The following is a 12,053-nucleotide window of genomic DNA, read 5'->3' on the forward strand; positions in this document are numbered from 1 at the left end:
TGATATGTTTATCCGCAAAAAAATGAGGGTATGTTTTATCCGCAAAAATGTTAATATATAAATATAGTATATGTTTTACACGTATTTATATTCTCAGCTGAAATGTAGAAAAATAATTATGAAAACGAAGCGGAGGTAGGTCCAACAGATGCTGGGCCCACCCACCGAACAAATGCGTTGAAATAGCCGAAGATGTGGAAAGCTTCAGTTCAGCTGCTTTGCTCATCCTCTGGTTTGTTTGGTTTTGACCCAGCTCGTTGGTTAAAGGAGCGGCATCAGCTGGGAAGAGAAATGGCAGGGAGATCTTTTCCTATCCTGTAGACCTCCCCTCCTTGAATCAGAGCATACCAGCAGGCAGGGAAAAGGCGCAGGAGATTGACGCAAGGAGACCTCGGTTGTCTCAGCACTTCAGGTTACTTTCTGTTGGAAGTGTCATCATGATTCTCGGAAATCCCATTTCTTCCAAGAACTATAAAGTAAGTCGTGTTTTCCCCTTTCTTCTTTCGTATAATACTATCTGCTAGAGGGGTTTCTTGGTGTATATTTTGCTGTGAATCACCATGAATTGGAGGGCGCAAGTTTAACTAACTAGGGTTTGATTAGTTCAAGATTGTTCCGTAGGAAATCCTGATTTTGTACTAGTCCTATTGGGAAGAAATTATTGCTTCCTTCTAACTCCGTTCTCGCTCTCAGTGTTTGATTGCTTGTTTTCCGAATCAGGTTAGCTGCTTCTTTGAAATGCCATGGATGTAGCACTGGGCCAATAAATTGGGGATTTTTGCTTGTGCAAGAATAGTTTTGTCTATAGTGCCACCATTTTCCTCAGAATAACAGAGAACCAAGATTGAGAGTGTTCTGATACAAAACTTTGATTTGTGTGTTGGGGTCATGGTCGCTGGTGCCTTCTTCAGTGTTGCAATTTGAGACGAGTATGCGCCGCGTCCGAGTCTCATCTCACCAGACTCCTGTCCAGAAGCTCGGTGATTCGCAGATGAAACTGACACCCAAGTTCCGGCTTGCCACAGCCTCTGCACTGCCGTCGCCGACATTAACCTCTGATATTGATCAATCTTCATGGGAGACACCCCTCATACCTGGCCTTCCGGACGACGCCGCACTCAATTGCCTCCTTCGGCTACCTGTTGAGGCCCATGATGCCTGCAGGCTCGTCTCTCGCCGGTGGCACCACCTCCTGGCCGACAAGGCACGGTTCTTCACGCAGAGGAAAGCAATGGGCTTCCGGTCGCCGTGGTTGTTCACCCTGGCGTTCCACCGTTGCACTGGTAAGATACAGTGGAAGGTGCTGGACCTGGACTGCTTAACCTGGCACACCATTCCTGCCATGCCGTGCCGGGACCGGGCTTGCCCCCGTGGGTTTGGCTGCATTGCAATCCCCAGTGATGGCACCCTTCTTGTCTGCGGTGGGCTAGTCTCTGACATGGATTGCCCATTACATTTGGTACTCAAGTATGATGTTTACAAGAACCGCTGGACTGTGATGACCCGGATGCTGTCGGCACGGTCCTTCTTTGGTGGTGGTGTGATCGATGGAAGGGTTTATGTTGCTGGGGGCTATAGCACGGACCAGTTTGAGCTGAACTCAGCAGAGGTTCTTGATCCAGCTAAGGGTGCTTGGAAACCAGTTGCTAGTATGGGCATCAACATGGCTTCATCAGATTCTGCTATCATGAGTGGTAGGCTTTATCTCACTGAAGGTTGTGCATGGCCTTTCTTCTCCTCGCCTAGAGGGCAGGTGTATGATCCAAAGATTGACCGCTGGGAGGCGATGCCAGTTGGAATGCGTGAAGGGTGGACAGGATTGAGCGTGGTCATCGACGATCGTTTATTCGTCATTTCAGAGTATGAGAGGATGAAGGTTAAGGTCTATGATGCAGAGATGGATTCGTGGGCTTCTGTAAACGGCCCTCCTATGCCTGAGCGGATTATGAAACCTTTGTCTGTGAGTTGCCTGGACAGTAAGATAGTCATTGTCGGCCGTGGTCTCCAAGTAGCAATTGGCCACATCAAGAAACAGTTAGGCAGTGGAAGCAGTTGTAATCGTAGGACTTCGAGCTACTTGATTTGTTGGCAAGATGTCGATGTTCCAAGGGCATTCAGCGATCTGACGCCTTCAAGCAGTCAGATCTTGCATGCTTAACTGCATCTGAAGCTCTCGTAACCTGCAGACCAAGCACAACTGGTCAATTATTTAAATCTGCTCTCATCTATTTAAACCGCTTATCTGTGTTGTACAACAGCTGTGTTCTGTATATTAGACTCTTTCCTGTTATGTTCTATAATCTGTAAATGTTGTATATTAGTAACGAAATAATGCGAGACAATGTTGTGAGTGGTAGATGTTTGTGGGTAATTACCAGAACTGTTGCATTTCAGTCGTTACACTGATCTGACTCTTTGCTGAATGTACTCTGCTCAATTTGGAAGTAGTATATTTGTGTTGTGGCCAATTCGGCGAACCAGTTTTATATTTAGTATTCCTTTGTGCGAGATGAAATGATCCATGGATTGTTTGTAGCGCATGACGTAGCTGTGCTTATGTTGCAAAAAGTAACAGTTGATGGCCTGTAAATAGCTCTACTGCTATCAAAATTCAGAGATACTGTTGGTGCTGGAGTTGCCAAGAATCAGTTTGCGTTGTTTCTCCAGACACACAACAACCCATAGGAAATCGATATTCTATAGACACAAGATAACAGCGTCTGCAAGAATAATTCATTTAGCCCACCAAATCTGTATGCATGCAGTGAAGTTCCCTATAAGGCTATCACAGTCACACAATGCCTTCTCCAGCTAGCTAAGCTACAGTTGCTGCAACTTGGCATCGTCAAAAAATGATTTCAAATAAAATCGGGAGTGAGGAACAGGTACCGCAAAAAATGTAAAATGTATTGCCCGTGAACGCAAATAGGTTCAGTCGATTTCATTTCTTTTCATTTCTTTTCATTCTTTTCTTTCATTTTCTTATTTTTTGTATGGCTGAAGATCTTGAAGAATTGATTGGCATATCGAGCCTCAGTGTAAACTTACGGGTCTCTAAGGTTCTGAAAGAGAAGATCATTTATCTGTTGTTAATCAACAGTGGTGCATTTTTAATCCATCTATTCAGATACTGTTTTCTAATATTATTTTCCAAGAAGATCATGGCTGTAAAAACTAAAAATAAACAGAACAAATACTTGTTATTTCTGGAAAGGGGAGAGCCATGTTTAGAAAACTGAAGAAAATAGAGAGATCAAAATTACATATTTTTGTTCTCCACTGTGGAAGAAGTTATCAAGTACTCCTTGCAGCCAGCATCCCCAACTACTAGTACTACAGAAGCGTGTAGGCACTATCCACCACAAATGCTAATCCAGAAGAAGACAACAAGCCAACCCAAATGTCCTCTTGTCTTGTGGTCATCATCAAGCCAACTGAAATGTGTCATTAAAATAAGCAACTGAAGTGTGTAAGTCTGTTTCAGACCTTCATCTTGCCATCTAGACTATGAAAGTCTTTACAATCAGCTAACTGAACTCATTTCATACACGCAAGTTTTCTAAGATCTGTGCGAAAATTTTAGCATTTTCACGTGCAATTTATATGTTCAAGATGTGCTAGATTGGTAGAATGAGGTATGGTTTTTAGCTTATGCTGAGTATTACAATTTTCACAAATAATTAAGATGTATTCAGTTCCATTATTTATCTGAAATTTTGTAAGTGAACTACAGATATACCCAGAAACGAGCTGATCCTAGAATAACCAGTCCTGATTCCTGAAGTTTCCCTCAGAAAACCATCTAGAGATCGAAGCAACAGACCAGCAGCAATGGAGGCGCTCTACTTGCTGGGCTCCCTGACCACCACGCTCCTCACCTCCACCGTCTTCTCCCTCCTCCTCCTTCTCCGCCTCCCATTCGCTACCCGCCCTGCTCCCGGCGGTGGTGGCGCGCGGCTCTACGAGGGCCGCGTCCGGCACTCCCGCCGGCGGCCGGCGGGGCACGCCTTCGAGTACGCCGTGCGCTACGCCCTCGTCGACCTCGATCTCCTCCCCCTTCCTGGCTACCTCTCCGCCGCCGAGGCCCGCCGCATCGCCTCCACCTCTGGCCCCGTGTAAGCCCCCTAATGCAATTTGCAACTTCCTGACGCAATTTCATAATATAAATTACATACATCTTTTTTTTAAAAAAAAATCTACAATGAAAACCACAGTTCTTTTGTATGTAAGAAACCAAAAGAATTTGGCAAAAGCATAACCAGAACTTTTTTTTTTGTATAACTGTACCCATTTGCACTGAGGCGAGTTAGTTCATTGTTTGATCAAGGCGTCTCCTGACGGTACCCAAGAGCGTGGGGTATGAGCAGAACCCACTCAGCGTCTACTACTGCTACGATGAGGCGGCGCAAGAACAGGATGAAGACCTCAAGATGTGCATTGCTGAAGTGAGGCCCTCCTCTGTGTTTTTTTAGATCGAACCTCTCCTCTGTGTTGGATTCATATTATTGTGTTTAGTTAGTTCATTACTGTGTTGACTGTCTAATATTTTGCTATTGTTTCGAGGTCACAAATACTCCCTGGGGGGAGAAGGTGATGTTTACCTTCCAGCCGGGTTCTGATCTTGTTGCAAAACCTTTGCATGTCAGCCCTTTCATGGTATGGCCTTTGTCAAGAATTATATATTATTTGATAGAATATGGTATTGAGGCCCTCCTCTGTGTTTTTAGATGGAACCTCTCCTCTGATTATAATATATAATGTGGCGTGATGGACTGTAAATTTTATAGGCAAAATTGATATAATTTTAGTAAGGGTGTTTACTATGCTAATTGTTGGTCTTGATTCTGTTAATTTTGACTCGCTGTATTTAGTTCACTACCATTACAACTTCTTAGTGTTTTCTTTTTGTTGCATGAGCTCTAGGATATGCTTGGCAACTGGAGTATTCGTGCTGACGCCCCAGGCAATAATCTTTATGTGGCTATTTCGGTTCAACATCCAACACTTGGAAACTATTTTACTGCAGCTTTGCAAGCCAAGTTAGTTGGGCAGACAAGTGACTCTGTTAAGCTAGCAACATTCTTCTGGCTGATGCCTCATAAGGTTGCTGCAGGGATATACTGGGAGGTAGCTTTCCAATATATGATGCTTCTTTTCTATTATCATGCTTATATTTACGATTTCATTCTCGTATATAACGCTATCCTCATAGAGAGTGCTTTTAATACCTTCCAGATCAACTTGACGATTACTTCTCTTTCCTCATGCTGTGTCATTTTGAATTTCCTTTCTTGGTGGGGTAACTGGATTACTAGATGTGCAGATAATGGTGATTAATGAGAATTTTTGTTTGATGTACAACATCTATTTAAATAAAAATATAGAGAAAAGCTTCAAGGTATTCGAAGAATATATTCCAAGTTTACCCCCATAGTCGTGACTGCATGACAGCTTGTAGACCATTTAAATAATCTTGTTACATGTTTACCCTTTTGGGACCTTGAGGCAGCTTTTAACCCATTTTACTATTTTACCCAAACTTAAAAGGTAGAACTACTTGTTAGGATGGCGTTGCAGCTAGCTGGCTGGGCAACTTGGATACTTATTCATTTGGGGTTGCTGAATTATGTCAAATTTCATCAAATGCTTTGAAATTGTGTGAAATTTTGGGAAATAGGTGCTGCTAGACACAGAGCAGATAATGTAGGTGCACCTTGTAAATTTTATTCAGTAGATTCACCAGTCATTTCACCCAGAAGTCTGAACTGATGGAGAAGGGTGGGCAGTATACGTTAACACTCCCTCTCACATCCAGTCTCCACCAGGCCTTCGACGTGGATCGATGTAGGTCGCAGTCTTGAACTCAACACCTCTTGGCTCTAATACCATATTGAATTGGATGCGCCAATTAGTTCATCCAAATGTCTGAACTGATGGAGAAGGGTGGGAATGATATTTCAACAAATATTGGGAAAATAGTTAAATAGGATAAATGCTGCCACAACTCACAAGGTCAGTATTGGGATGAAATGTCGCAAGATTTTTCTTAATGGGTTATAATCTATCACAAGGTCAAAATCAAGGGTAAATTCAAATTCGTTTTATCCTTAGAATAACCTTAGCATTCAATAAAGGTCCATAAAAGAAAATAGCATTTGCTAAAGATGTCAGATTTTGACTGAGACATAAGATATACAAGGAGCTCCCAAAATATGTGTCAGGATCTTATTAAACTTGATGACCTCAACAACCCCACTGCAGGAAATTCCTGCCAATACACACTTGAAAAACATGTCTCAATTATCCCTTTACATTGCAAAAGATACATATCATCATACCATCCAATTGTATTTCCTCAAACTATCTCATCTTAAAACGTAATTTTTTGCTGCTAACCAAAAAAGGAACCATGCTTTTGTTGCCAGATTCTCATGCAATATGTACTTAGTACCTCCTTTACCCATTGTCAGGGCCGTACCCGAGAATACAGAGGGCCTGCGCGAAACCAGAAACTAGGCCTTTGATGCAACCAATGGCAATTAGAAAAAACACAGATTTGTAATATATATCATATCATGTTGGCGGTATAATTTTTTGGAAGAAATTGCATCTTAACAAAAAGCAATTTTTAGAATTCAAAAGTAGTACTCCCTCCGTCCCAAAATGTAAGGCGCCTAAGGATTAGTCAAAAATCAACATTTTTTAAGTTTTACCAAGTTTATACACAAAAATATGAACATTTACAAAACTGAATCAACAACAATAGATTCACCATAAAGTTTATTTTCCTAATATGTCCATTTGATATTGTAGATGTAAATATTATTTCATAAATATTTGGTCAAAGTTAGTAAGGTTTGACTTTTGACCAATCCTTAGACGCCTTACATTTTGGGACGGAGGGAGTAATACTTTGGTAGAAATGTGCACTTCCTTTAGACAGATCGTCAAAATAATTCCTCATAAAAAATCCTCCAAACTGTCATGTACTATCAAAATTTGAAGATGCAAACAAATGGGATGAAACAACCTTTGATCCATGTGGGAAGCAGACCATCTGATGGCAGCGGCCCCGGTAATCGGTTTGCTTCTCCCCTTGATGAATATGTGTTCTGTGACCAAGCACTGTGGCCGGGCCTCCATTTTCAATCGATGCACCGAGATCGCAGGGCCGGTAGAGATGTGAAATTAAGAAGAAAACCCAAGGAAAAGAAGGTACAGATTGAAGGTTCAGCCTGCAGTGTACCGTTTATGCATGTTCATTGCAAAAACATATCTATTCAGGAAAACCACGACGGAATTATTTCTCATATGAGCAGCGATTGGGAGACGAACAGAACCACGCCCACGCTAGAAGTTAAAGGTAAAGAAAAAAGAAAGACAGATGCATGCATAAGTTGGGGCCTCTCAAGTTAATTCGGTGGCAGATTTTGTAGGCAGTTATTATTTATGGACGAATTGATTAGTTCCATCTAATCTGGTCATTAGCAGCAGTACCGAGTAACAGTTTAACACTAAAAAAAATTAGGGCCCCTCCAAATTTGGAGGCCCTGTGCAGTCGCCCATTGTTGAGAAAGGCATACTGGACATCATGCACTTACACATAGTATTAAGATACCATTGTCCACTCACCAGTCCATCGTCCTGCGTTTTGATCGACCCCCGTCTGAGTGCAAACTGGAAACCATTAGATTCTTCAAATTGTGCTCTTCAGAGGTTGCCATTATTTTTCTTTTGCTTCAGTAGAGGTTCATAGATAATATTCTTTAGGAGAACCAATCTGTGGTTCGAAAGTTAGGAGGGTAGTGGTACCCCAGGCCCTATCCCACCAGGAACTAAACCCTAGGTTTGACGTTTTGGTGTCTCACAAAGGCAGAATATTCTTTCAGTGAGAGACGATGTTCCCGTCGATAGCGAGGTGCCTATGGTGACTTCGTCAATCTCAAGAATATGCTGATGGACCATTCAAAAGAAATATGCTGATGGTTTGCTAAGAGTATTATAGATCTAGGCAATTCTAACCGTGACTAGATATAGGAGATAGGTTGATCGTGAACTAGCATTTTCACTCAAAGTTGCAGTTTCCTTTGGATCGCCTAAGTGCATTTTCCTGTTTATGGACACTGACCGACTTTGATCTCAAGTAGGACCAGAATGAATTGTCCTTATTTTTCCATAGCTTTGAATGCTCTCTGTAGAATGCTTCAAACAATTGGTTATTCCTGCATATAGTTTAGCACTTGATGTTAAACAAGCTCACACAATATTTGCTGGCGCTCATCTTCAGGCCTTCAGGCTTTGGCTGAAGAATGTCAGGTTTCTGGACCATCCGAGGTACCTGAGCCTGAGCTACAGGGACGAAGCTCTGAAGCGTGACCTCGAGATCCGCTCCTCATGCAGCTTCCTTGGTCAGAAACCGAAAGTGGACATCGGAAGCAGCGGCATGGAGACGGACGATGAAATGACCAAAAACAACCATCCGGACTTCAAAGATGCTGGAGGGAGCGTCAGGGGGAGGTGGTGCGTGTGGAGGGATGCTCAGTGGCCGTGGTGCTGATGACAGGGCCATAAACATAGTGGTCATATGATCTGCTCAGAGGAAACTGTTGCGAAATTCTTGCCATGCACACACGAGATGTAAGTACAGTGCCAAAAGATGATGATTCATGAGGCGCAATTTAATTTCGTGGAAACAAAAAACCACCAGAGTTAACAAACATGATCATCTGTGTGTGAATAGATTACACCCGTATAACTGTTGCGCCACATAGCCAACACACATGTGCATTTTCTGTGGACGAGAGGAACGTGTTGAACATCTTTTCTTTGTCTGTCCTTTTGATATATCAGTATGGAATGCTGTCACAAGCTTTATCCGTTGAGGTTATGCAAGAAAGACATGGTGTCTGCGAAGCAATGGATTTTTGACTTCGCGGATCGGGAGTCTAATATCTCAGCGACTGTTCTTGCAGCCACTTGTTGGCATATTTGGGAAGCTCGCAATGATGCTAGGAACAATGCGGGAGAGCCGCACCCGTTACGAGTACGAGTGGCGTTGAAGCTTATGTTCAAATGATCGTTCAGTTCTGCATCAAAACCAATTCTGCGATAAAGTGTGATTCCATCTCTCACTGGAGTCCACTACCTGCAGGTATGGTCTATATGCAGCAGGGGCGGAGCCAGGATTTGAGCATGAGGGGGGCGAAGATTTTTTTTTGCGAGGGATAATAAATCACTGATATCAAGTTTATATACTAACATCAAGCCATATCAATATAAATCTTTCCACAATGAAAGAAAACTAAAATTTCTATTTGATCAAATTTTGGACACAACTTGCTTCTGAAAATATATTATATATGTTGTATTATTTGATCTGACTGTGATAATTGGCGCATAACTGATCAGATAAACAACTAGGCAGTGTAAAAAAGCATCATCTTATATGCACCTATGCAATACAAATCAGACTAATACTAGATTGTAATCCACACAAAGCGAGTAATACTAGTCTGTGATTCTATATACCTGCCTTCAGAGTTCAGATTTGCGTGTGGAGCTCGATGGGTTTGATATCGGCTCCAAGTTGGGATGCCGGCTAGCAGGGAGACATCACGCCGACATCGGCACAACGACGGCGTCCGTCTCATGGCGCCCCACAGACGGCGATGGAGAGATAGTTCGCGACGGGACATGCTCTACTTCTCTCATGGTTCAGTGATAGGCGTCCTAGGTCAATAGCTCAATCGGCGGCGCATGGAGGACCCTCAGACTGGGCAAACTACGCTCCTAAATTTCAGCAACCTATATTTTTCAGGTCTCTAATTCTCCACGATGGCTTAATTGGCTGTTTCATTGGGCTTTGATGAATATATAGCTAGCTATACGGATAATAGACTTGGGCTTCTATGAGTAATTACGTGATTACATGCAGTAATTAGACGTACATATGTATAGGGGGGGCCGATCGTTGGGGGGGGTCTAGCCCCTGCTCGCCCCCCCTTGTCTCCGCCCCTGATATGCAGGTTGATGCCGCCCTCTTCCCGCCTGAGCGTCGGATGGGGTGGGGAGCAGTTCTCCGTGATCACAATGGTGGCTTCATCCTTTGTTACAACGATGGTATCGACGAGTTTCCTTCGCTTGAGCTTGCGGAAGGACTGGCCATTAGAAGGGTGTTGGTAGTGCTGAAAGAACATGGATACTTGAACACGATCTTGGTGTCAGACTGTTTGTCTATCATCCAGCGCAATTCTTTGCCAGTTCGGACCGGTCAATGGTGGGCATTATGGTGAACGATATCAAGTCCTTGTTGGAAGGTTTCAATTCGTGTTCTTTCAAACATATGAGTCGTATTTTTTCTGTTGGTTTTATCCCGGATTGCATTTGGACTGAACTATGTACTGATGTTATTTAATCAATAAAGTGCGGCATTCTCCCTAAAAAAACATGTACGTTATTGATCTATAATTATTGTGCAATTTTAAAATTTTAAGGAATAACTTGGAATGCTGGCTAGTGGAGGGTGTCATTTCGTAATTGTCACCTCCATCGTCAGTACAGTATTCATTTCAGTCACCTTACGAGCAGCAGGAGCGATCGACACGTCCCGCACCGATGCGTGGTCGATCATGGACTTCCTCGATATACCGAAACCGGAAGTCCAGAATTAGCCATGCTCTTCTTTTCCCACGTGCGCGAAAAGAAACAAGAAGGGCGAACAACGTGCGGCAGATACGTACGCAGCCACAAAGATGAGACGATACAGCCTGCCGACCTTCGGTTCAGCAAAGTCTGCGTGCTATTTTCCAAAAGGATGTATTGCGTGCTGGCTTGCTCCTTCCTGAAGAAAAGAACTAAAAAAAATCTCACTTTGCAGTTATGTATGTAGCTTAACATGATATATCGTTGCCACTCAAGTGAGTTTTCTAAAAGCAATTATTTATTTCTATCTGTGGATAAAAATCAGCTAGTTGCAAGCATTTTAATATATATAGGTCAGTATAACATAAACCTTAATTAAGATGCGGAAGACTCCATCTCATGGAGCCTTTCCTGAAATGAGGAATACTCATCGACCTCTGCTTACAACGCACTATTTTTGGGTGCCACATCAACAAATATAAATAAGTTGGTGTGGAAGATTTAAGCACCACCAAGGGTTAAATTCCTTGCTTTGTTGGCTATCTGAAATACAATTTGGATGACTCATCGTCTTGAAGAGAGGTCTTAGAACAGTTGTGGTGTTTGTCCCTTTTGCAAGCAAAGCCAAGAGATATCGGCACATCTCTTATCCCATGGCCGCTACACCAAGTGGCTTTGGGGAATGATGAAGAGTTGGCTAAGTATTCTCTCCATATGCACCCACGAGTTGACGGGCGATTTATCTCTCTCAAAAGATGGTGGGTGATGATATCGTGCAAAGCTATGGCTAATTGGAAGGCATGTATGCCCTCACCATGCTTGTCATGAGTTGGACAATATGGAAAGAGCAACCCTATGGGTCTTCAATAACAAGTATGCGCCTCCTACCATCCTCCTAGAGATTAAAGGTGAGACTAAGCTTTGGGTTTTCACGGGGCAAAGCATTTAAGTTTTGTAATAACGGAATAACAATTTATTAGGATTTTTTTTCTTGGCTCCTGTTAAATTAATGAATGATGGCAAATTTTTTGTCCCCCTTTTAAAAAGAAAAAGTGGAACATAGACATCTTACTAGAGTTTGTAAATATTCTTCTTCTGATCAACGAAAATTCTGACAGTCCACTCTGGTTAGCATCAACCAAACCGAGTCAAATAACGAGGTTTGTACGTTATGGGTGACAGTTGCATAGTACGTTCAGGTTTCGTCACCGTGACCTAGCTGATCGATGACAACGTGAACGCATTACCGGAAAACGGGTAAAGATATGGTGTGGGCGGAGGCGGACTGCCGAACACTGCCGAGGTGCCGGCGCATGCATGTGTTTCTTATGATGAGACCGACAGTCGACAGAGGTCGGAAATCTCTGACGAATTCTGGGAGATTTCGGAAAGGCGTTTCCAGCTGGATATCT

The 12,053-nt window shown here is 42.8% G+C and overlaps 2 protein-coding genes across 4 annotated transcripts; both read left to right on the plus strand.

The window, feature by feature from the left end:
* The first annotated feature begins 213 nt into the window (after window positions 1–213).
* On the plus strand, window positions 214–2,480 carry LOC127333805 (F-box/kelch-repeat protein At1g30090). Of its 2 annotated transcripts, none has more exons than XM_051360244.2 (2): window positions 214–476; window positions 694–2,480. In XM_051360244.2, exon 2 carries the CDS (start codon window positions 932–934, stop codon window positions 2,156–2,158), a length of 1,227 nt encoding a protein of 408 aa, XP_051216204.1. In that variant the 5' UTR covers window positions 214–476; window positions 694–931; the 3' UTR covers window positions 2,159–2,480. The 2 variants fall into 2 exon arrangements, with proteins under 2 accessions (XP_051216204.1, XP_051216203.1); XM_051360243.2 differs by having other exon boundaries at window positions 721–2,480.
* Window positions 2,481–3,479: 999 nt separating this feature from the next.
* LOC127333804 (uncharacterized) lies at window positions 3,480–8,719 on the plus strand. 2 transcript variants are annotated; one of them, XM_051360240.2, is made up of 6 exons: window positions 3,480–3,635; window positions 3,795–4,115; window positions 4,328–4,445; window positions 4,564–4,656; window positions 4,924–5,127; window positions 8,288–8,719. In XM_051360240.2, the coding sequence occupies exons 1-6, from the start codon at window positions 3,631–3,633 to the stop codon at window positions 8,555–8,557; spliced, it is 1,011 nt and encodes a 336-aa protein (XP_051216200.1). In that variant the 5' UTR covers window positions 3,480–3,630; the 3' UTR covers window positions 8,558–8,719. The 2 variants fall into 2 exon arrangements, with proteins under 2 accessions (XP_051216200.1, XP_051216201.1); XM_051360241.2 differs by having other exon boundaries at window positions 3,482–3,635; window positions 3,734–4,115.
* Window positions 8,720–12,053: the final 3,334 nt, after the last annotated feature.

The sequence above is a fragment of the Lolium perenne genome, chromosome 2 (assembly GCF_019359855.2).
Source record: "Lolium perenne isolate Kyuss_39 chromosome 2, Kyuss_2.0, whole genome shotgun sequence".
Taxonomy (NCBI): Eukaryota; Viridiplantae; Streptophyta; class Magnoliopsida; order Poales; family Poaceae; genus Lolium; species Lolium perenne.

Bases quoted from the DNA above. Each gene is read 5' to 3' on its own strand.
- LOC127333805 (XM_051360244.2), top strand. From the start codon at position 932: ATGCGCCGCGTCCGAGTCTCATCTCACCAGACTCCTGTCCAGAAGCTC.
- LOC127333804 (XM_051360240.2), top strand. The intron at 4,657-4,923 runs GTATGGCCTTTG...CATGAGCTCTAG, and splicing joins TGCATGTCAGCCCTTTCATG to GATATGCTTGGCAACTGGAG. The intron at 5,128-8,287 runs GTAGCTTTCCAA...GCTCATCTTCAG, and splicing joins CTGCAGGGATATACTGGGAG to GCCTTCAGGCTTTGGCTGAA.